The sequence below is a fragment of the Accipiter gentilis genome, chromosome 30 (genome assembly GCF_929443795.1).
Source record: "Accipiter gentilis chromosome 30, bAccGen1.1, whole genome shotgun sequence".
Classification (NCBI taxonomy): Eukaryota; Metazoa; Chordata; class Aves; order Accipitriformes; family Accipitridae; genus Astur; species Astur gentilis.
In genome coordinates, this window is record NC_064909.1 from 11549161 (window position 1) to 11574602 (window position 25442).

Here is a 25442-nt window from a genome sequence, read left to right on the forward strand (position 1 = left end):
CAAGAGGTCTCTGTGCAACCCAGGGGTATGACATTTACTAATGTGTTGAGATTCAGGGATTCTCCTTTGTAGAAGCCAACACTAATAAGAAAGATATGGTTCAGTGTCCTGGGTATTCTTCCTAGTTTTATTAATTAGATGGAAAGCTTCTCCCTCTGGAATACTGCAAGGTATTTATTAACACTTCAGCCCACAAACTAGAGTAAATTTACAGTAGTGGAGGTAATTGTTACATACACCAGCTCTTGTTATCAACTTGGCAGGGATAAGCAAAAAAAACCCAGAGGTTTAGATTATTATCTTTTTCATGATATTTTAATTGTGCTTCTTAATCTGTTAAATTAAAAACTATAGTACAATCTTATTCAGATCACTGACAAAAAAGATCATATCAATTTGCAACAAAATGTATGAATGTTCCTATCTCCTTTAATTACACAGAGAATTTAACAGGTCATATTCAATATGGCCACAGAGCGACTAAGATACAAACTCTTTCTTTTACAGTTGTGCCATCTTGCCCCTCAGAACCTTCACATTTTATTTCAAGTCTCCCATCTTTTAACGTACAGGTACCCTTCCCTAGCCGATCTTTAATATCACCACCTTCTTTCATGTTCATTATGATGAGCTTCTCCCACGACTATGTCTTAGCAAACTGGTGACTGGTAATGACCACGTGGGCAGTCATGATACCTCAGTTACTCATGTGTTTTACTAAAGAATTGTTAGGTATGCTCAGAGCTACTTAATGTAACCATGTTTCTCTCACTATTGCTTTCAGCCTTCCCTTTCTTTGCATTCTTCTCTTGTCAGACCCTCTTTTTCCTTCTGGGCACCAGTAGGTCTATTTAAAGCATCACCAGTGATGCCCTGTCCTTAACTGATGCACACTCATTTACCCACACGTTTTTTTTTCACTATGCAGCTCTTGGTGCTCTGGAAGGCTTTACTTTGATCGCGACATGAGAGTCAGGCTTTATTTTGCATTCCTCACCCCATGTTCTACATTATTGAGACCAGTGTTGGGCTCTACCATTTGGTATTTGGACGTATTTTGTCAGTAGTTTTAGAAATTACACAGAAAGCACAGTTGTGCTTTGTGTGGATGTGCCATTAGAGAGGTCTGAAATAAATTTTAATGTGCTAATAACTGCTGGATCATCTTTTGTTTCTTTGGTTTTCTTCTTGTCCCATGATTTGTTTTCAAATACCTGTTTCTTGCTGATCCTTCTTTATGGTGACCAGCCACTCACTATGGCTTTCCTTATGGACTTCATCTGTTCTATCAGTGATCTGAGAAGGAAGGAGGTGAGAATTTCCTCACGTGTTCTGTCAAAACATCACGTTTGCTGGGCTCTCAGGCAATGTTTGCTGGACTCGGGCAATCAAGGCCAAATCAGCACCGACTTGGTGATGTTTGTGCAAGAATAGCCATAAGAGATGGCTCCGAAAGCTCTTTTGTAATAATTCACTGCTGCTGTGATTGGCTTTGTAATAGAGCTCCAGTTGAAATATTCTCACTATGTATTTATATTTTCATTCCTTCAGTATCAAAGTAACAATTAGATTGACAATGGAACCCACTTAGCTATCCTGACTGCACAGGGCACACAACATTTATAGTTGGCACTTGCCAAATACACCCTTGTCAAACAGCTAACTAACTTACTAAAATCAGTAGTTTTCAGGAGTGTATCACAGATGATGTCAGAAGCATAGATGAAGCGTGAGGTACATGTATACAGGAAGAATACGAGAAAGACAATTTAGTCTCCCAAATCTACCATTGACTTTCTCTCTGATTCTGTTGGAGTCACTTAACCCCCCCTCTGTCTCACAGTCTTTCTGTGCAAGCTATGGATATATATATATGAATTCACAGGGCTGCTGTGCTATTTTATTCATTTAATGTTTGAAAACAACAACAAGTATTTTCATGAAAAAAAAGTCTACAAAGTATATTCAACATTCTTGAAAAGTATATGAAATGGATGAAGGGATAAACTGGCTAAAATGTTTAGAAAAGGACGGATAAGCTCTAGCCCATAGTATATTAAAAGAAAGAAACCAGTGATGCATTGTACTCACATCTTTCAATCCTAGCATGCTGTGAATCATATTTAATGTTTTAAATCTATAGCTCTCAAATGACTCCCAAAATTGGAGGTATAAATCACGGTTTCACCGTAAGGAAGTTAAATGATTAGCCCAAGGTCATTTGGTAAGTCAGTGTCAGAGAAGAGAAAGGGGACTTAGCCTTCAGCTTCTCATGTTGGGCTGTCTCTACGGATTATGTCAGACCTTTATGTCTGGCTTGAACTAAAGCCCTCTGAGGCCAGTGGAGAGAGTCCTACTCATGTCAATAGGCTCGGAATCAAGCCCACATGATGAAACAGTTTCATGTTTTCTTGTAATTTGCCTGCTAGCCAATCAACAGCAAAAGACCAGAAGAACATAAAGAGGAAGTTTAAGTTGAGCAGTACAACAGAGTTTGCGATGGCTTCTGCTAAGATGACCGATTTTTCTTCCCATGTATTTCTATGGATGCAGGACTATGCGCACATTTTGCATCGTATTAGGATGAACACAAAGTAAAACTAGGATCTTAACCATCTAGTGCTGACTTTATAACACTGAGTAAGAGGGTCAAGTGCCCTCATGTTATAAAACTGTAAACAGACATTGATATTATCCTGTATGTATGAAAATGCATAAAATACATTTAATTAACTCTAGGTTGTGACACAGACTGACAATTCGAAACAGAAATTTCAAAGCTATGCCTGACACCTTTCATAAGATCATTTTGATCTCTCAGGAAGATACATATTTAGGCCAGATTTCTATACATTTGTATGTATTTTTTTAATATTTGAAAAATGCATATTATTTACCCAATTGCCTGGAATGTCTATTGGAGAAATACATATTTATTTTTAAAAGCAATCCATATATTATTTACTCGGTGGATGAGAATGACTTCAAAAAACCGTTCTGGTCCATCAAATAAATACATATTTATAAATGGTTTTTAAAATGCATATTATTTACCCAATGGACTGTAATGGCTCTGCTAGTGCCATTACATGTAAATATGTAATTAGCCACATAATAAAAAATCCCTACAAAATTTCTCTGAAAAGCATTAAATTTCCATGTGTCAATGTACAATACCTTTTCTATTGTTATTGTTTTCAAACAGCAAAGGTGATTACCCTATGCTAATGACTAAGGCTTTGCGATATTTTAAAATCCCGCTAGCTCTGCAATTATACAGAACATGAAGTGGAAATCCACACTTCTTTCTTTTAAAATTAGTATTCTAAAATTCTCATCTTGCAGTTGGTGCACCTGGCCAGAATCTTTCTGCCAGCCCCACGGACGCTGACCAGACTCTGCATAGAGCACAGCTCCATCTGCAGCAGCAATGCTAGCTGAGCACTCGTGTCAGTGAGGAACTGAGAGCACGTGCTACAATTTTGTGTAGTTCTCACACAATCTTCTCTACACTGCTAGCCAATGCACCTGCAACACTGCTGGAGCATCTTGGTGAAGGCCTGCCAATCTTGTACAGTGCCAAACTTCACTGATTTATTTATCTTCACACGGGTTATTTTCTGCGGAGCACTAACGATCCTCAAAAATCCCTTTTTCTTGTGAAAGTGGGGGCAGGATTTGAGACATGTAACTCCAGGGACAAAATCTATTTAATTACACAGTCCTGTATGAGTTCGTCTTTGAAAGGATGCAACTTAATAGAAGTAGCCATCCTAAGTGTTTGGGAATTTGCTAAGAACAAGAGTTGCTAGGCTTTGCCTATAAAAATAGATGCACACTTTTAAACAGGAGTGAATAGTACCGTTTTTAGTAGTGCATGTATGTGCTGGAATAAGTGTCATACATTAAGATGTAAATTTTATTCTCTGAGCTGAATACCAGGTGATTAATTCTGATAGCATAGCGATCAATTGGTACAGATGCTGCACCTGAGTAATGTTTGTTTCTGTACACATTCGTAACAGAGGTGCACCACTAACACAGGTGTCATTTGCATAGCTTTGCAACATTTCTGATTTCCTGAAAACACTGACATTGGTAGTTATGTTGTATGTAGTTCTGCCAATTTTTTCAATTAGACCCATTATTGATTTGATGAAAAAGCAAATTAAACATACCATGGTAGTATGTAAATTGGTTAGACAGAACATAAGGTTCTGGTACTGAGCTTCTTAGGCACATGGCCTCTGCATGCAGCTTTTACTCACCACAATCTCTGGGGATTATGTAAACAGGAGACTTTTGCAAGAGACCTAGGCAGCATTAGTCTAGCAACTGAGGTATGGAACATCCTGAAATACGTTAATGTAAAAAGATCTTTGGAAAAACTTGCCAGGAAGCTTGAACTTTGTTAAGACAACAGAGCAAACTAAAGTTGCTTAGTTGCTTCATTTTAAATCTGGAATAAACCTCTTGTTTTCACGAAGCTGCTACAGATTTACACCAGTTTGAGGATAAAAACAGGTAAAACCACGTAATAACATCTTTTGTTTCAAAACAGCAAGAAGAAATATTTGGTACTTGATGGTACATTTTAAGTTGTCTAAATCTCTGGCATGTGGAATCAACGCTGTGTGCAGCTCACAAGTACTTCTTTGCAATTTTCCCTCACCAAAGAACAAGAGTTTTGATGCCAAGAATGAATAACATGCAGTGACAATCCAGGAGTTTACATGTTCTTGTTTGCAAAATCACTCTCCCCACCCTTTGCTCCTTAACAGGAGCTCAACACAATGGGGAACCCAAAACACGCAGGTATGCTCACAAGCAAGCCTCCTCCCTAATTTCCATTTAATTCATTTACCAAATGAAATCAAACTGCTACTGTAAAAATTATTTTCTCACAGAAGGGGCTAAAGGATCTCTCGAAAAGTCACTCCAAAGCACCTGAGGTTCAGCTTCTCAAAGCAAGTTAGCTAAAACAAACATAACTGTCAGGATGCTGCAACAGCAGGTCCGCCCAGGGCACGCAGCTCATGGCAAGAAGTTTCTTGAGGTCAAATACAGTAAGCCCACTGTCTGGCTTTGGTGCGCTGGAAACCTACATAAGTCAGCACAAGCCTACAAAATCCTCTTTTCTTATTTCCGCATAGCTGCTTGTGTCGTAGCACAGAGACAGTATTTTGCACTCTCTCACTCTCATGTCACTCAGCACTGTAAGAAGGCCCAGTAATACAATTTCCAGCAGGCCTAAATTCTTGTTGAAATTAGCCGTCTGCCCGCAGGTCTGTACTTTTAGGGTCTGTACCCTATCCTATTAAAACAGTCTAAAATATCTGGGTAAAAGCTATGCTGTTTAAGACAAGATTTGGGTTTCTTTTGCCACTAGTGCCAGGATATAAGCTTATGTCTTTTTCTCTCTTGAAAAGCATGTAAATTGTTGTATAGAGTCATTCATGGAAAGCAAGACATTGTGAATCAGACAATAGACATATCAATTAATCCCTGCGATGCACATGAGGCAATCAATTTTCCCAAATCCCAAATCAATTTTTTAAAAAAAGGATCAAGAAAAACAATTTAAATTTCCACTCCTTTAAAAATATGGGGATGGGAGGAGGAGGAGAGAGAGGGAAGCTGGTGTGCCAATCCTTCCCGCAGTCTTCACTGTGTTCTGAAATAAGTAAATGTGAGCTAACTTGCAAAAATTGTGAAAAACCTGTTCTGTGTCAGTGGAAAAACTGAAGTTTCAGATTAAAATGTCTAAAAAGAAAAGAGAAAGAGAAAGGAAGAGCGTAGCAAGTATTAGGAAACTTTTGGATTTCAGTCTTATACATGCACACGGTGCCTGCACCAGGAAAAGGGGTAATGTTTCGGTTTCTGTGGCTTTTTGTGCACTGATGGAAGTGATGTCTTACAGCATTTCAAGTCATTTATTGAAGTTTGGTGGTGGTAGTGGGAATGTTGTTAAGGGAAGTAAAAAAAGCAATGTCCATTTGAAGCTTGTCTGTGAACTTTGCATGAACCGCCAGGAATAATGTAGTGTGATGACAAGCCAGTTATACCTTCCACTAAATTTGCTGTCTGGAATGAACTGAAATAGTGTTTGGTTTGTGTAATTACGTCCATCTATCTTTATATTCCAGCGGCATATCGCAAATTGAAAATACTAAAAATTGACTGTTGGTTCTGATATTTAATGATTGCCAAAGACAAGACGATGATTTATTGGTTACTTACCGATGTGACACATTTGCATCTTATTAGACGGAGATTACTATTCCTTAAAATGCGGACGAGGCCTGATCATGTCTGATGGATTGATTTGATTTGCAAATGTAATCAAACTAATAAGAGGGAAAAAATGAGCAATAATGCCTTGTTTTTCAACTGGCAATCACTCCCCTGCCAACAACGCTGATATCCCTGACTAAGCAGCCTTCACACAGTCTTCCTGTCTCCTCAAATAAACAAAGGGATGCAAAGAGCTTGATAAGAGGATAACGAGCCAAGTATGGATGTAACATGGAGCCTGTTCCTCCGCACTGTACAAACATATCAATGGGAGTACTAGGATACGGCTTACTGTGCCTTCAATCCTTAAAAAGCAGTGAACAAAAAGCCAAAGAGCAAAACTTGATAAAAAAGCCTTTACTGACTGAGGGGAAAAAAAGACTTAAAGAAAAGTGGTTTTAACCTAAGGAACCCCAGGAGAACACTACTCACCGGTACAAAAGTTACAGAATAAACACCTGGAATTCCTCAACCTGATGGGACATTATTTGGGGAGTGTATTTTGGACAATATGAACAGAGCAATTGGAATCACTGTCTGTAGCCACAGCATCAGAAAACCTATTTCCAGAGGCATGTTGGATGATGTTTTAAAATCCTCCCAAATACTAAGTGCAGGCTTTCTGTAGATTTTTATCTGAACCATATTGATAACATAAACAGTTAAATAATATATTTATAATAAACATTCTATCATTCTGGCCAGATGCTGATGTTTCCATAAGGGCTGAAATATGGTTCTAGATAAGAGCAGACTCTATTCTGTTTACAGTAAATGACCCTAATTCTCCACAGTAGAATTCTCTTCCTTGTTAATAAAAAAAGCTTTGTGCAAGGAATTGCACCAAGCCCCCCTCCCCCTTTTAAACAAAAGTGGTAAGTTAAGCAGAAGGCAAATAATAAAGCTCTGAGGTCCGCACAGGTTTCAGATTGACCTGCATATTTAGGGATTGATCCAAAGCACAGTGAAATCAAGGCAAGTCTTCTATTGGCCTAAATGGTTTTTCATATAGAGCTTTTCTAAAGAGGGAGGTTCAAGTGTGAATGTTGATAGCTAAGGAAGTGATCCTACAAATATTTGGGAACACAGAGACCTCTGCACAATGGAAGTGTCTGTGTAAATAATGTGATTGTACTACTTAAATATTTTCCACACTGATTGCTAATTTGCTTCACTAAGGGATATTCGATAATGTAAAAAAAACCAACCAAAACTTGCTTTAGGGAACAGCTATTATGAAGTGTCAGGTTAAAAACAAAGTTGAATATATAGCTCCAATTACCATGCTCAAAGACCTCAAAATATTTTCATAATTTAAAGTTTTACAGCTCATGTAATTTATACTTATTTTAACAGCGGAAAAGCATCCCGGTCAAATTCCAATTAAATAATTACATTTTGCCTACCTAAAATTCTCACTGCATTTTTAATTGGATAGGACACACTTCATTGCTTCTCCTAAATTGTTTAGTTTTGCCATTCAGTATATAAATAGCTACCACTTTCTACCACGGAGACAGTACACTTGTCCGTGTAGCTATCGACAGCAAATTCTGCTTCGCCTGTGTTGGCTGTAGCACTGGAACTCAGGAGACCCACGGCAGCCTGTGTTCCCATCTCCCCCTGTCACAAGCTCTTTTTTGGTGAATTTTTTTCCTCCAAGCAGGTCTCTGAAAGATTGTATGTTTGTCATTGATACTGGCTGATTATGGTTATGAGTATGCAAATATTTTCTGTCAACACCCTTTTCTCTTGACTTTTATCTCCTGAAATGCCCATCTAAGGCTCTTGGCAGACACTGCCCTCTCTAGGTTTATGATACTGAAGGAATTATTTTGCACAGCGTGTGCACTGCTCATCCCCAACTCTATCTACCTGCATTCCCTGCCTAGTGCCTTTCTGAAGCATCCTGTTTGCCAGTGGCCTTTTGGTTACAAAGACCACGGTGTGCTTCATATATGAGGATCATAGTACACAGTAAATTAACTCATCATCATTGAAGTGCTAGGTGCAATCCTGCGATCACTGTGAACTCCAAATTTGTGTTGAATGTATTAGGCAAAGTGTTCAGCACAAGTCATTAATGGTGTCTGGAAAATGTTCAGTAACTCGGAACACAAAGGAATTCTTCAAAATAGACTTCTACCAATTTCACTGAATGAAGATCATCTGGAATTCATAATGCACATTGCATGCTAAATCTGTAGCTGGAGATTCACTGACGTTAAGCAATATGCTCCTGAATCTACACAACAGTTAACTTTATCTCTGGGAAACTTCAAAGTAGTAAAAAGTGAAGAACGGATCACAGAGTAGAATGGCTTTCTACAAGAGACCAATATGGGGAAGGACTCAAAATTCTTCTCACTGCAAGTGCAGTTAATTAATGAAGGAGACAAGGGTCACAGTAACTTCCATATGGTACCAGATATAGCTTGAATCGTAGTAAGTTCGGAGTCTAATGCCTGTTCATTAAGGCAGGCACAATGCTATAGCATCGTTAGAAGAAAATCTCTGGCTAGAAATACACCCTGCAACCTGCTAATGTCATGATACATTTATGCCAGTAAGTGCAGCTTCTTCTTTGAACAAACATATGAGCAGCAGCCATTATGTGCTGAACTGTTGCCCCTAGTCTCTCCAACAGCAAGATGAACGTGAACTGCAGATTTGCCCCTGCCTTTTCTCCACCCTCATCACAACTCTTTGCCATAGTGTTCTTGTGCGTAACATGTCAGGACCCGGTAAGTTAGCTGACTCTACTTTTCAAGTGCCATTTCCATTGAACTTGGGGCCTTCAGTGTCTGTAGTTGGATCTCATTTCAATATTTGATTTCACCTCAACTGTTAATGCAGCTGATTGAAACTGATGGTGCACAACATGGCAGATGAAAACATCTTGGGGAGAAGGTTCAGAGCTATACTGTGAAATTTCCACTCATCTATAATACGTGCCTCAGGAGTTTGGGGTGGAAAATCCCTTGGGCAGACCAACACACTGCCAGAGAACTTTCTCTTTATAGAACATGCTTTCAAATGAAAGGAAGATTCTGTGTTTTTTTCTCACATGGAAAATTACCCAAATATTCCTACCTGCTATACACTATTAAACTTGGAGACAATGAATTAAAATACCATGGAAAACTGGCTTGAGAGTTAGAGCTAATTAAGAGTTCCATCTAATTAAATACAGGAGCATTCAGTATCTGCATTCTTTGGATTCTGCATCTCCTGTGTTTCTTGGGATTCTTTCTCCACACATATATGTGTGTGCATAAATTGAGCACTGCAGAATAAAAAAAAGCTTACTAGCAGTGAAGACATGAGTTCATACCGTTCTTGTATGACCCAGCTGATGCAGAAGACAATTACTGCAGACTCATTTTTAAAAACTGCTGATTCTGTTATCAGGCCGGATTGAGCCTTGCCATTACAAACCAGGTGCTCCCCTGCTACCCCTACACTATAGGTAACCAGGCCCAGGTCACCATGTGCCTTGCCAGAAACGTGCTGACTAGCTAAGGGGGCCTTGCAATTCAGGTAATTAATCCTATTCTAATGTAGGTTAAGCAGGTGTGAAGCTGAACTCATCCAGAGAGAAAGTAGAGGCATCCTTAGAATTATAGTATTTAACTGGTCTCAGCTGACTTTAGGAAACTAGACCATCCTGTGCCGCTGACCCAGTCATACAGGTGGAGACCTGTCTGCTCTAAATCCAGTCTGAGCAACTGGCTCTTCTTCCCGTCTTTCCTCTCATCCTGGATTTACAGTATCAACACATATGACTGAAAAGCTGCTCTTTTCTTCCCCACCTAGAACAAAGTAAATATACTTTTGTTGGAGGCTAAGTTAGATAAGTCACCTGTTTAGTCTAAAATGGACTAAATGGTTACCATAAGAGGGCTATGTTGCTCTAATTTTATCCCTGCATTCCCAGCATCTGCTATGATCCTTTCACAGGCCAATTTAAATGACATGTACCATTCATGATCTTACTTCCAACAAAGCCTTCAGGAATTTTAAAACTGACAAAAAAATCTCTTTCTTTGGATGTTCTTTAAATTCTGAATCTGGCTGAAAAAAGCCTTATTTTTCTAGAAGAGAGGAGTCCTGTAAATACAGAAGTGATACTTAGGTGAACACAAATGATAGGCTCAGTTCTGCAGCTTTTGCCTCCTCTGCAAATTCCTCACCTAAGGAATAATGTCAAGATTTGTTCCAACTTTCTTACTGTGTTTCTGAGCAAGGCATCTTCCTGCCTTGTGGCCATGCATTACTTGTAAGAAGTTGGCCATCCTTGAGGTATCAGTTGTACAGTTACAGAAAATTTGGGAAAGGACACCCCCGCAAAGACTATTTCGGAAGTTTAAATTCTTTCATGCAGTATGCTTTTAACTGGCAATCTTTTAATACGGTTGGCAGTTGAACTAGATTATGGGGGGTGGCAGTGGAATGACTTTAAAGAGATAACCTGCCTGAAAATGTGCCCAGCTATCTCCTGTACTTGAGATGCTGTCCCACTTGCAAAAGGCCATTACTGCTGAAGTCTCAGATTCAGCTTGCTTACAAAAAAAAAAAAAAAAGAACGGAGACTACAGTAAAATTAAAAAGGTTAAGATACATTTAGACCTCTCTGGTAATAAGATTAATTCCTTGTTGGCTCAGAAGAAGGAAAACTGTTACTGAGTCATCTGCAATTTACACAGACCTAATGTAGTAAACCTGTTTGTCACACAAGAAGTGGGTACAAAGGTGAGTATTGTCCTCTAAGCGGAAATACTTGCTTAAAGCTCAATTCTGCACATTGCTGCAGAGTTCTGAGGTTGTGAGTACACACTGGGGACAAAGAAAAGTCTCAGCTCCCACTGATAAACTGACTACTGATGGGGGTTTATCCCTTTGGGGCCAGATCCTTAAACAACAGAGGCTGGCATAGCACATTTGACTTGTACACCCATGACAACTGATCATACCAAAGGCTCTTAGTCTGTCGGTATAGATTAACTGGGCAAACTACCATATGTATTTTCTTTTACAAATTCTTGTTGTAGTGCCTGATTGTTGAATAAAACCAAACCATTTCCTATGTTTTTATTTTGCATTTCCTTACACCCTGCTTCAAAAAAACCCACAGATGTGCTAATGGAACGGATTAATATTTTTTTTCTTCTTTTTTTTTCCTCTCCTTTATTCTATTCAGCATCACGTTTGAACACTTTCAAATATGCAATGGTGTATTTTCGGCCTTGTGGTACTTCAGTAATACAATGTTTGCAAGTAAGTCATCCAGGGTAATACAACAATCTTGATTTTGCTAGAAGAATAATAGGGAATGGCTGCTACGTCTTTTTATACTCTTGCATTTAAGAATCAAATAACAGCCATTTTTGTTTACAGAAAGAGAATAAAAGCACTGGCATTAATTACTGTTGATTTGCCCTATTTTTATTAACCATTTCTTATTTTTAAAGGGCCACAGGAATGAACAACATAATGCAATGGTAGGAAGATATTTACCAATTTAGTGCTGCATTATAAAACTACTCAGAAACCTCTTTGTCTCTCATTTAACATAATAATTATTAGTGGCAACAAAAGTGGATCCCACACTTGCATCATGATTAGCAAGTGATGAATTTGGGTTGAATATATTGCATTTTGCTAAGTAAACCTTATTATATCCCAAATCCTCAGTCTAAAAAACATCTAATTTTAAGAAAATAATTTTCACTCCTGTTTAAATGCGTGTTTCCAAATTAACCAGTGATATTCTATAGAAAACTGCCTCTTTTATGCTTGAAGTCTCCAGCTGCCACACAATTTATATCTCTTTCCTCCTCTCTTTGTTTTTCAGCCATTTTCCCTGAATGTCAAAGTCAATTTAGTGCATTTCACTTTGCTGAATAAATCAGAGGCGAAATCCTTGCTAAAAGTGAAAATTTGATTTGCTAAAAGGAGCTTAGGGCAACTATTAATCAATATATCCAGAGTGTCAAAGCTAAGGCCATGATAGACATGCATTCATTTGGAGATTGGTTGAGGCAGATAAAGGGGGACACTGGGAAAAAAAAAAGTGCAACAGCCAGACAGTGTAGTGTGTATGTTGGGGGCATGGATGGAGGGAGAGGACTGTTAAAAAAAAAAAAAGAAAAAAAAAAAAAAAGAAAAAAAAAGAGACAGTCACTCAGAAAGAAGAGGCAAGTACTTGTATATGAATAAAAGGTGAACTTAATAGAGACATAAAGTCACTGTTTAATTCTGATCTTGAGAGAAGCGGATTTTAATGAAGGATTTTATTTTTTAAGTAAAACATAAGAATTGAGCTGAGTTCTTTTGTTACCTGTTAATTCCATTTGTTTTGTTTTGTTTTGTTTTTGGTGATGATTATTCTTAAACAGGCTTTTTCAACAAATAGATAGGGATTTTAAAGTCAAAATTAACAAGAGTTCCAGATGCTTTTTTAAGAGTCTTACTGCACTTTTATTTTATATTCATGTATGATTTGCAGGTAATAAGATGTTTACATGCCTGGGATTATATTCTTTTTTTTCCCCTCAGTTAATTTAATGCTAGTAAAAAATGCCAGAAGTGACTATCCTGGAAACTAAAGTGCTCTTTTTACCCCAGGACATCTATGTCTAGCAGTACTAGAAACCTCCTCACCTCTCCATTGCTGGCTGTCTCAGTTCTGAACTGGAACCAGTCTTTTATGATTAGCAGACACACTAAGAGTGTGTGCATCTCTAGTAGCACACAAAGCCTATTCTTTTGTACTGAAATCAGCTGAAATTTTGCCACTGACTTCGGTAATAGATCCATCAAGAATAGTCTGCCATCATATCTCAGGTGGATATATTAAATGATTTAAAAATAATCCAACAGACCTTTCTGTAACTACCTTTTACCACACTGCAGACCCCTGTTTTGTTTTGAAAATGCTAAGAGACTGTAGACATGTTTATTCATGCATTATCCTGGCAATCCTACCTCCTCCTCCCCCCACTTAAACCTTCTCTGTGATACTATTTTCAAAAAATGTGAAAAAATTAAAAATGCCACCATTCCTAGCACTTCAAATGATAGGACAGAGGAACTACCGGCATTTTAGGCACAGTGCTGTTCAATTCTGTTCAGAGGAGCCTGAATCAACATGGTGATCTAAACACTGGCAGTGTCGGGCGGTCTATCCACACTAAGGCTCAAAACCAAAACCGACAGTCAATTGCCGATTTCCCATATTGTACAATTCAGTGACAGAGGTCAAGGAAGTCAGTAGTTTTTGAGAAACCTTTTGGCTGGCATATCTACCTGTAAGGCCCAGGGAATGGTCTGCCTCAGATCACGTATGTTGTAGAAGTTGTGACTTCAAGAACATGTCCATCATAGGAAGAGCATGTCTGATTTCCCTAATTGGTGCATGTTTGTAGGAGGAGTTAAAAGAAGAGCAGATAGCAGGCTTTTGATAAACAGAAGGCAAAGAGAATGTGCAAAGTGTCCAAGATAGCACATTGATAAAGGGCAGGATGTCCCGATTCCCCAGGAGGCTCAAGTTATTATTACTACAAACCTCTTAGCACAAAACAGCTCATACTCCATTACATGAGCAGTAAACACATTTACATGTCCACCTGTCTGTGGAGTGACAGGCGCCCTGTGATAGGGAGCTCTAAAATAGCTGCAGCAGTCCTCACGTTGTCTGAAATGGTCCTGAATTCAGCTAGCAGCACAAAAGACTAGAGAAGGCCTCAACCTCAGCAGAAACAACAAATTTTACAGCAGCAAGCAGCATGGTACAAACATGCAGGAAGATATCTACTCCCCTTGCAGAGCTGAGATTCTGTATTAGCTGCCCCACCAACAATCCAGAGAAGGATTTGGGCATAAGCGGGATACTGGCTATAGCTACAACGTATGTGATTATATACATCAGGCATATGATGTATATGATTTCTGTTCGTCTTCAAAGTCCTACTGACGTGAATACTACAATGAAGTACCATTCGGCATTTTTTTTCTGTCATTTAAACACACGCTGTATGTCCACTAAGATGTAGATTCATAAAAAACTGTGTGCATGAGAACAGGTACATATATACCTAATTCATATCTGCATGGATGTACCATATATGTATGCTCCCATGCCTTCTTGAACATTTGCTTTCCCAAAGCGATTATGGTCAATTTTTTCTCTGTACTTTTACCCACATGGGGTGGTATTTCTGAAACAGATGATGAGAAAAGGGCATTTTAGAAATGACAACTCTGCAGCAAATCGTGTTCTTGTTCAGTATTATAATGTTAAACTACACCCCTGAGAGCTGCTTTGGAAAGGAAAGCTTAAATATTGTCCTCCACAAAGAGTATGCTGGAACGATAATGTTTCATAAAACATTAACATTAACACTAAAACATTCAAAACATCCTTGGATTTGCTCAATCAAAATCATGCCCTTTTTTTTTTTTAATACTAGCACCAGTGGCAGTATCAATTTCTAACTATTGCCTTTCTTAAACGCAGTTACTGCTAGCAAAATAGGGACACAGCTGAAGACAAGCAAGCTTATTTTACTAAATAATGTAACTAGTTATTTTTGATGTATTAGTCTGATTTACTGTTTCCAAACAAATTTTTCATTTTAAGCGCAAAAAGTTTATTTCTATGGTCTGGTTGATGTTTTTTCATGCATGCAAATTTTTTAGAGAACATTTTGTCTTTGGCTTCCTGTTATGCACATTTTTAAGAGCTTAATGTTTCCTGCCTCCACTTAATATGAAAGAACATTGCACGTTTTCGCTGAATGTCAATGAGATAGTTACATTACAGAAATTGTGTCTAAATGACTCTGATACTGTGACTAGGTATCAGCAGAATTCCACCCCGTACTGGAAAAAAGTTTCATTAATATAATGCAACCAATACAAAATGGAATCTCCCCAAAATACAATGCAAAGGGTAGGAAACTCAACCACCAGTAAATATCGAATTAAGCAGGGCTCTCTTATTTAAAAGATAAATAAAATAAAATAAAACAAGTGTCCTGCAGAAGCTTCATAAATATATTTATTTAGGTCAGTTAATAGTGGTTTTGTCTCATCAGGCAGGAAACGAAGCAGCATTGGCCTCTCCCTAAGCACCTTCAGTATTTTACTAACAAAGTTACAGTACATCGGAATATTTTAATCTGACACAAAGAACAACAATAGATCTGACTGCTGGGCTGATAATCTTCTTATCACACCCTGTGAAACCTAGCTCTAATATTTGACTGAGCCTCCATTACTCGGCAACACATTCTAAAAAGGCCAACAATGGAGAGAGAATGAAGTGGAGTGTGGAAGTACCTCCATATCTACATAAAAGAGATTAGAGGCGACAGCGTTCCATTTTACAGCTCAATCATATTGTGTTAGCATGCGCTTATCCGAGCGCAGATGAAATTGAAAGAGAAATAAAAAAGAGTCAGGCAGATAGGAACCAGAAAAGCGAGGCATGAGCAATTTCCAAGGATATAAAAGGATGCTAATGGCGGGGCCCTGTCATTCTTAAAAAGGGCTATTAGGGCACCATCATCTGTTCTTGTGCCCTTACGCTCCTCTAACTAAAGTCAAGCATTTCCTAATGCCATTGTGATCTTTTTCTTCTTCAGATAAGACATGGTCATGTTTCATAACAACACACTTTCCATTTATTTGATTTATAAATGCAAGGAGACTAATTCTATTTACTGATAAAGGCTTTCCATATATATTTTTCTTTCAATATTTCCTTTTGTAGATGGCATAGACTTTTTGTTCAATAAATGCAACAATTGAAATGTTTCCAATAGCAGAAAAATACTAATGATTTTATGAAAGCATTTGAACTTCATATAATTTTAAAACATTTTTTGGGCTATGACTGCAATGGGAAATGGTTGGCCAGGGTAGAATGCATGTTGCATTGTTACCTTTTTATAGATAATCTCATTAAAAGATTTTCTGTTAGAGTAGCAAAAACATTATTTTGGTTTCTTCCACAAAGACAAATTTTACTTTGAATTGCAATGCTTTACAGCTGAGATCTTTAGTAGTTATTAGACCACCTGATATATAAGGGCCTTTAATTATACTGAACCTTAAGAAATCACTATAGTAAAGAAAGATTTGCTGATTGCTGCTTTGCTGTGCTAGGCACAAATTCACTACTGGTATAATTAATCGATTCCAAGAGATTTACACCAAGGATTTACTTAGTCCGCTAAGCTACAGTGAACTTTTATGCCATTTGCACCCTTTTTCTAACTCATCCTTTTCCCAATTCTCTTATGTTTCTGCCTACAGTAACATTTGTTACCTTAGAAAAGTCAGCTAGCACCAGTCCAGGGGCTTCTACAAGTTGTTTCATGCCAGACATGAGCTGAGTGTAGGCAGTCCAAGTTCAGCAGTACTCCATCATTCAAAAACAAGCTACAAAAGCTCATCACATTTGCCCTTTAGCATGTCAAGCCCTCTTGCATTTTGAATTTTGTGATTAAATGCCAGACAACAAGTACAGATTTTATCACTGCCCTCTGTTACCAGAAGGCTTATAAAAAGATTGTCTTTATTTCCTTTTTTTTTTTAATTATTCTCATTCCTAAACCAAGTCAGGTGAGTAAACTTAGCTAGTGTAGCCTTACCAGAGCAGGTGTGGTTTGAGTTTACCTTGTAATAAAAGGCTGCCTCATGGCAGAAATGTTCCTCAACTGGTTCAGATCGCAGACTTTAAATTTTCAAGGGCAGTTTACAGCATCCAATACCTTTTCCATGCTAACCAAAGCCATAATTTTAAAGGCTGCTCAGTCTCATCCCTCTGCTCTTCCTACACGTCCAGCCAAATCAAAGCTACACAGCATATTCACAAATCAAACTGACAAATGTTCCCCTGCAACTACTATGGAGCATGACTGACTTCTTTGAGAGCTACTCTCTTTTGGTTAAGGTGATATCGGTATCTTCCAAAGATGAAACTCAAACTCACCTATTTAACTCATTTTGACTTAATTTGGGGTGCTTTATTAGCAACCAGTGTAAGACAAAGTAGCTAGTATAATATAGAGTGATGTTTAAATTAGTTTACAATTTGCTTGGGCTCATCTAGAACTGCTCTGAACAAAGCCATTCAGAAATGTCAGCTGTGTTCCTAACCACTGTAACAAATTGTTGCCTGAACGCTGCACACCTAATGACTTCAAATTAGCTTCACTGCGATATTGCCTGACAGTTCGTTACGACTGTTAGCAACATAGCTGGCGTATCATGACCAATAAATTGGTTTCAGTGTGGGCTGGGAAAGGGACTTCCATCAATTTGATTAAAGAAATTACTGTAGCATTCAAAGCATAAAGACAAACTAGTTTAAGGAGACAGAAATAAGTTAACTGTACCAGAAAAGCACTGCTCGTGATACAAAAGCTTGTTTATACACCATTTGTGGCACAGAGAATGACTAAATTTCAACTGTGTCGCATACTGACTATTTTAGAGTCTCTAGGTTATTGTCTCTCATCTGAAGTAAAAGAACACTCCATAAATGTACAAATTGTTTTATTATTATTCTTTGTTAGTGTTCATATTTATCGAAGATGACCTAGAAGCACGTACCAGAAGAACTGAGGCCTTGTGCTGGTTAGCACAAGGGAAAAAAAAAAAGCCAGGAAGACTATTTCTATTTCTTTTGATACTAGAAATAAATTACATTTACTTTGATAAACAAAAAACTGACTGGATTATTTATTCTACTATTAAGGTAACCCAAAATCACATCTAAAATGAGGATGGCATTACTCAGAGGAATTAAAGGTTAACCGTTCTTATGCTCAGTAAGGCTCCCCTATCAAAATTAGAAACCTAACGAGCTGATGAAAACACACCAACATGCTCACTCATCTGCTGGTCTAGAAAAATATCTTAAGAAACAACAAACACGCATCTGCTGGTCTAGAAAAATATCTTAAGAAACAAGAAAAAAAGCTGACCTTTTTTGTTGACTTTTTTTGTGTGACACCTTTTTTGTGAAAGGTGACAAACTGAGAACCCTGGAGACTCTATAAGTTTGTCTGCTAGCTCACAGAGCAAACACAAATACCTCATCACTGGGGGCAAATATAATATACCTGAAATGTTATCTGACGAAATTGCTAATCTTCTGAGAAACCGCTTTTGATGACCCCCACTTTTTCTTGCTAACAAGAGTGCCAGTCAGCTTGTGTAATATCAACACATTTATGTGATGTAGACTGCAGTCCATTTCATGCAGACCAAGGAACTAAGCTATAAGAAGAGACCTTTTGGGACAATTCAGTTCTTTCTGCTGAACTGCTGGTACAATTCAGTTCTCACACTAGTTCATTCAATGAAGAGAACAATTCCTCCTTGCCGTGCCAAAATATAACTGAATTTTGGCACCTCCTGTGGTCAGTAAAAGATAGTGCTGTGTTTATATAATAGAGGAACCAGACTTAACATTCAACTACTGCTGAATCAGATGAGTATGAAGGTGAGGACTTGCATTACCCTTCACACCAGGCTAATGCTCTGGATGGAAAGGTAAGTTTATCTTACCAAAAGCAATACATAAAAAAAATTCATCCACTGAGCAGCATGTAAAACTTATTAACATAGTAACACTTATAGCAACAATAATACTATTTCCAAGGTAAGATATATTATCGTCTAACCTATGTCCTATGTGAATCATCTGGAGGCTTAAGAAAACTTCACGCATTGTAGCGAGAGAGCAAATCGTATTTTTTACCAGAACAGCACAACCCACGCAATGATTTCTCTCTGTCATCTACTTGCAATAAATACTGTATGTACCTGGAATATGCTTAGCCCATCCAATGATCACCACGAGTTCTCTGTCTGCCAGGTCACAAAGAGTGGTAAGTGCTTTGATGTCACTGTCTGGAACAGTGGGGTCAGGCATAGCATAGATCTTCTCTGGTTCAGCCACCAGCAAATGGGACACAATCTTGTTATCTGTAAAAATGGTCCAGAACAGTACAAGATCACCAGTAGCATCATTCTACTTTTCAAACAGATGGCTCATATTTCAAAGTGCAAAAGAATTTATGTTAATATGCTGGACCTAATTAAACCTTATTGTAACACCACTGGCTTCTACCAGTGGTTACAACACAAAAAAATCTGATCCACTAACAATGTTTATCAAGGTGGACATGTATGTTCTTAAGACAGTAAATTTAATGGAATGTAGAAATACATGTTGACTCCTTAATATTGGAATTCAAACTTCGTAGAAAAATATTCATGCATTATGATGTATTTTTGACTGTGCCTTCTAATTACCTGCAACCGCCCCCATCTCCAAAGGCAGGTGTATTTTTGGAGCAAATAAATACCAAAAGTAGTTAAAATCTGTAACTTCTGCCAGCAATTCCATCTACCATTCTTTATTTTAGATGTCACTGTTAAACTGTTGCAACAAAAAAGGTCTCAGGACTTTCTCAGTGCTCATTATCCCATATATCTTATATTACAGGTATCCTGCCTGTTGAAACGTTAAGAATTAATCTGTACCTCTTGGGAACTACACTGTGAGAAAAGTGGGGCGTTGTCTTATATTTGCTTTTCAGTGAAAGACACAAATTTAGAATCATGTATAAAATTAGCTTCTTTAGGTACAAAAATAGACTAATGATCTCCTCTCCCTTCCAGCCAGGAATAGCTATTATCAATGAGCATAAAGAGTGTAAAACTAAGGAAAGTATCAATAGATGCAGATTCTACCTCAGAAAACTAGTTTGTGCAAAGAATGATAATTTATCATATTCACACACTGGTTATTTTTATCTATATAGCATTTTCAGTCATGTGTTTAATATTTACTTTTTCATCTAGATGATTTGTGAAATCTGTTTGGAATAATCAATTAAGTTATAAGGAAAAGTGAAGAGGAAAAAGAAAGAGTAGAAAAGCCTGGAAGATTTACAGTGCAGTGTGGCTATTCTATATTCTATAAGTAGGATAAACATAAAATGAGCATTATATCCATGTGGAGGCACAATGGAAATATCTTATCTCTATACAGGAGCCTGATTTGTTACTCCGAGAAGGCAGAACTGAAAAATGGGAAAAGGACTAATTCATTAAGCCACCTAATACAGCAGACATTACTACCTAATATATTTACATTTTACTTTTCATGGTAGGCACATCTTGTGACCTCAAATGCACCATCAGAATTTAAAGCCCAAATGGCACCCTTTAGTGAACTGACATGAATCTGTTCCTTTTGTTAGGATAAAGAGTTATGGGGTCTGATATAAACGGGATTCCACTGTGAGAAGGTGCGAAGCATTTTCTGGCTGCAGAGAATGTTGCCAGAATTAGTATCATTTTCCCCTTCTGCATGTAAGTCACAGGATGGACCACACTGTCCTCCTGTGGGAGAGCTGCAATGGAAGGTGACGGGGATGTGACTTGCCCAGGACGTGTCAGAGAGGTTCCCAACCAGCCATGACAGATTTCCATAAAATACTCACTTGATTCGGATCTCTGATACTTTACTGCTCTTTTGTGACACAGACTACTCCTCGATTCTGATCCACTGTCCCTACAATTTTTGCCTTATTCCAAATTTGTGCGTCAGAAGTTGTGATATATGTTAGCCCTTCATAAAATAAGTGCAAGAGCCAACTGGAAACCATCACATCAAGCATGTTTTATTACAAGGGGATATATTCATGCTTTATATGAACTATAGGAACTATGCCAACTCAGTAATTCTTGATCTCAATATTCTACTGATTATCAAACTGATTAATGAGGAATTCTATTCTTATTTAAAGATGACAGATGGTAGTTTTAACTTATATTGGCAAACAGCCTTTGCACATAATTTTTTTATTTTTTAAACAGTCTTCATATCCTGTTTAATTTCACATAGAAAACATAATCTTTTTAAGTGAGAAAAGATAACATTGCTTCTTCCCAAATTCCAATATTTTTACATGTACTGAGAAGTAGGATAAATAAATTACGAGTTTCTTAACATCAATACATATGTAGCTGAGGATTTCAACTTTGTGGGTTTTTAACTAGTGATAAATGAATGAAGAAGCACTCACACCCCTAAGTTCTGTTTCTTTTTCCCTGCAAACAGAAGAAATGGCCAAAGAACCTCTTTCATTTTTTTATTAGGTTCCTCACCAATGGCTTTTTGTAGATGATTCAGGTATATTGTATATTTTGACTCAGGATTCCCAAAATCTCAAATTCTTTTTATTTTTGCAGTCAACAAGATCTACGGGGGGGGCCATTACATTCCCTGGTGAAGCTGGAAAATATAATACAGACCAGAAGTAGGTGTAGGAAAGATCCTCCAAACACCTGTTCTTTCCCTATAGGGGGAAAAAGCTACATATATTGGACCACGCATTAGTATAGGCCATAGGAAAATTTTGATGTACTCAGAAAGCTCCATCACTCAGGAAATTGAATAGCCATGAGCACTGTTTCTAGGTAAATCTTATTTAATGTTTCCCTAATTAGAATCAATAGAACCCAATTTTCATTCCTGTGCCTTTGTTACGCACAAACTATCAGTCAGGGTCCAGAAAATCTCCCAGGCTACTGCCACGCAAAACCGATTCAACTGTTTCAAGTCTTGACACTTATCTGGCAGGTTCTGAAAATTAAGTTTTATAAATGTTTGTTACAAAAATGTTTGTAATTGGATGAGCTAAGGAAAATGAAAGGAGGCACTTAGATAATGAGTAATGATTTATAAGGAGGTTAGTTTATCTCAGACAAATGGAGCTTACAGAAATTGGTGTAGCTATCGTCTTAAAGGTAATGTAATGCACTACTTTGCAGTAATCTTGGGTTTACACAGAGATTCTTGTGTTTCAGTACAGCTGCGTTAACCTCTGTTCATATTACAGGGCTTGGGGTTTGGGGGTTGAATTATTTTTTTTTTGCCTGTTTGGTCTTGGCTTTTTTGTTATGCTAGGCTATCAATATTTCTACTCAATGACAATATCAAGTAAATGAAAAACTGACAATCTGTGCACCCAGGAAAACTAAACCTCTAATGAAATTAAGCATTAGAGTTTATTAAATTTTATTGTATTATCAGAAAGTTTTTATTATAATGTGCAAAATCTGCTTAGTGCAGCCCTAGACTGTATTTACAGAACAGTGGGACAGCTTATGGAGGCTGAGTAGAAGATGCCAGATTGGACAATTGAAGGAATATAATCAGCATAATGTTTTTTGGAAAGGCAAAAGGAAACTATGCCATATGTTCACTTAAGCCTTAATTTTATGTAAAACTGGCTGTTTTTTCTTTGACACAGCTAAAATGCCCTTTCACTTACAGTTCAAAGACTGTTTATTTGCTCTCCAGATCCCCATATGCTCAAACTTATTGTACACAGCACTGTCCCCTACTGGGGAACAGGAACAGAAACAAATTCCATTTTCCATACAGCCAGATATTTTCAAGAACCTAAAACTGTCCGGTGTGTTGTCAGAGGCATAGGAGCAGAGGTAAATGGGAGACAAGAAGGAGCTTGCCCTCCTTATTTCTCTGGCTTATTTCTCTATTTTAGGAGTAAATCAACCTTCTCAGCAGGAACAACTGGACGTGTGTATTTTCATTTGAATTCAGAAGAGTTTACAACACTTCCTACAGCGTGTATGCCTTTGCAGGGTAATACACTAGCCTCTTGCACTACAGCTATAATGCTATTAAATTTACTTCATGGAATTAGTACAGTTGCTGCTTGAGTTTATATAAGCTGCAAAGCAAAACCCCTAACTATTTTTAGTTAATCGCAAAGAGGATGGAACTTGTATTTTAGCAACAAGATGATCATCTCTCTCTCTCTCTCTCTCTCTCTCTCTCAATTTCAGCCTGGTGAGATACAATCAAGGAGATTATTAAAACACAACAAAACAAAGCAAAAAAATCCATAAGGGTACTAGAGCCCAAACTACCAATCTACGCTTGTTATTACTGTGGCATATTGCTCTTTTAATCTAATGCTAGGTAGTGTATTAATCTATAGGTATAAATTAATGAGGCTCTTAATGTATTTTCATTGGGAGGTTGAGCAGTCAAACTCATTTAGTTAGTGAAAACTACAAAAATCACTTTCTTGTGAAATCTGAAACTAGAAGCTTCAATGAACTAATGATCACAGTATGAACCATTTTATGTACCACTGAAAATAAAGATAACCTGTAAATGTAAAATTTGCACTGCATAAACCATGCTTTTATACACTTCCACCTGTAAAAATATTCTTTGTTCAACTTCACTTGAGAAAGATGAGCATATTTAAAACAAAATATGTTAAGAGCTAAATTGATATAGCGTTCATGGTAATATCTTCTGACCAAACCCTTGTCCCGGTCAGGAGGAGCTTAGGAAACAGGACTAGGAGTCAATACCTTGTATTCAAAGAGAAATTTTGTGTATCTGGTGTACTCACATGGCTTTTTTGCTGGCTGAACTAGCTGAGGGTTCAGGTATGGGCTATTCTCTGCATCTATTCTGCGCTTGTACTTCTGGCGACCCCCACGTACTCTGTCTAGGCGGACACCTACATTGGGAAAAATAAGCAAACAGGTAATTAAATATATTATGAGGTTACAATCTTCAATCTCCTGCCTTCCAATATTTATTTAAAATGCATGTTCATTTCAAAAAATTAATTTTAGAAAGCAAGGGAAAGCAGCACGACACATATTTGCAAGCTGTTTAGATTTTCACACATGCAAGACTAAGTATACAACATAATCTCCTGTACACTCAAAACCATTTGTTCATTTGTACGTATTATTAAAAACAGCTAACAAGTTAACGTTCCATTTGTAAGAGTCTGATCTTAAGTCATCTTTGCCAGAAGCCGAAGTTCAAAGCTGTAATAAACACCATGGATACACAAGGCTAACATTGTGAGTAGAGAAGTACAGAGAATTAGAACTTTAGAAACAATGAGTGCTGTATAAAGTTTAGATACCAAAACCCAATGCTTTTAATTAACATGGATTAACATGGCCAGAGGATACAAACTAAGTATCCTTAGTAAAATAAGAACACACATGTGGCTTAAAGACTTGAAACTGTTCATGAGGGTTTGAAAGAAATTGTATGGCTGTTCATTTAATGTCATCAATGATGACTTAACATTTGTGTTCTACCTCCATATTGTTCATTGCTTCAATAAAGCATTCTGCTACCTGTTTTGTATAGATATATAGGAGTCTATCTTCCTGAAACAAGCTATGGCTGCTCTCATAGACAAAATGAAAAAATGAGGGGCAAAAAAAGATGGTAGATCCTATAAAACAATGAAGTATTTTTATTTCCTTCTGAGTCACCCAGGCAGATTTCCAGACAACCAGGATGAATGTCAGTATAAACAAGTAGTAACATAACACTGAAGTTGAAAAACTCGGCACATATGCAGGGCAGCAGGACAAGTAATACCAAGTGCAAAATTTGTCCCTGATGACATGGATTTAACTAGACAAGAATGCAAGGACTCATTACGTATCAATGATCCCTGTGAGCGATGTAATAAAGTGCAGCTCACTTTCTCACTTTTCTTTTCATTGTCTATTTTAGCTCTCCTCCCTCTATTCATCTTTTCTATTGCCATTATTGTGCCCTACTCTACTACTTCCTATCTCCCTGATCTCTCCCTCCCAGGAAATACCTCCAGAACTGGCTTCTGGACAGCAGAGAAGCCACCACCAAAGAAGTTACAGCTTCTGTGCACAGCAAGAAGAATACAGCACAGAGTTTATGTGCTGCTCATGAACCTGCACTGGTAACACAGTCCAGTTACCAGGAAACATCCGTCAGCCTTTTGTTGTTGTTGTTTTCCTGTTCTATCGCCTACTCTCCAAGCTGGCATGAAACTAACACGCCAGAACACTCACTAGCTGAACCAAAGAAGATGGCAGCTTACAGATCCACATCTGTACTCCTCTAGCAGCAAGGAAGGCTTTGTGTGCATGGGGTTCTCATTCGCCCAGACGCACTGTTGGTATCTGTAAAGGTTAGTAACACAGGAGGTACTTGGCTTAAGGACACAAGCAATGTCTGTAACTATAATGCAGTGAATTGTATACAACAGTGCTAAATAGTT

At 37.8% G+C, this 25442-nt stretch overlaps 1 protein-coding gene across 15 annotated transcripts in view; it reads right to left on the minus strand.

Moving 5' to 3' along the window:
• The window catches only part of ESRRG (estrogen related receptor gamma), a 409846-nt gene that overhangs the window by 30617 nt on the left and 353787 nt on the right, over window positions 1-25442 (minus strand). For all 15 annotated transcript variants that reach the window (XM_049833518.1, XM_049833524.1, XM_049833530.1 and 12 more), the window contains 2 exons: window positions 23778-23888; window positions 19135-19296 (listed from right to left, as the gene is read on the minus strand). In XM_049833518.1, coding sequence (XP_049689475.1) covers window positions 19135-19296; window positions 23778-23888 — 273 coding nt within the window. The remainder of the gene's footprint in view (window positions 1-19134; window positions 19297-23777; window positions 23889-25442) is intronic.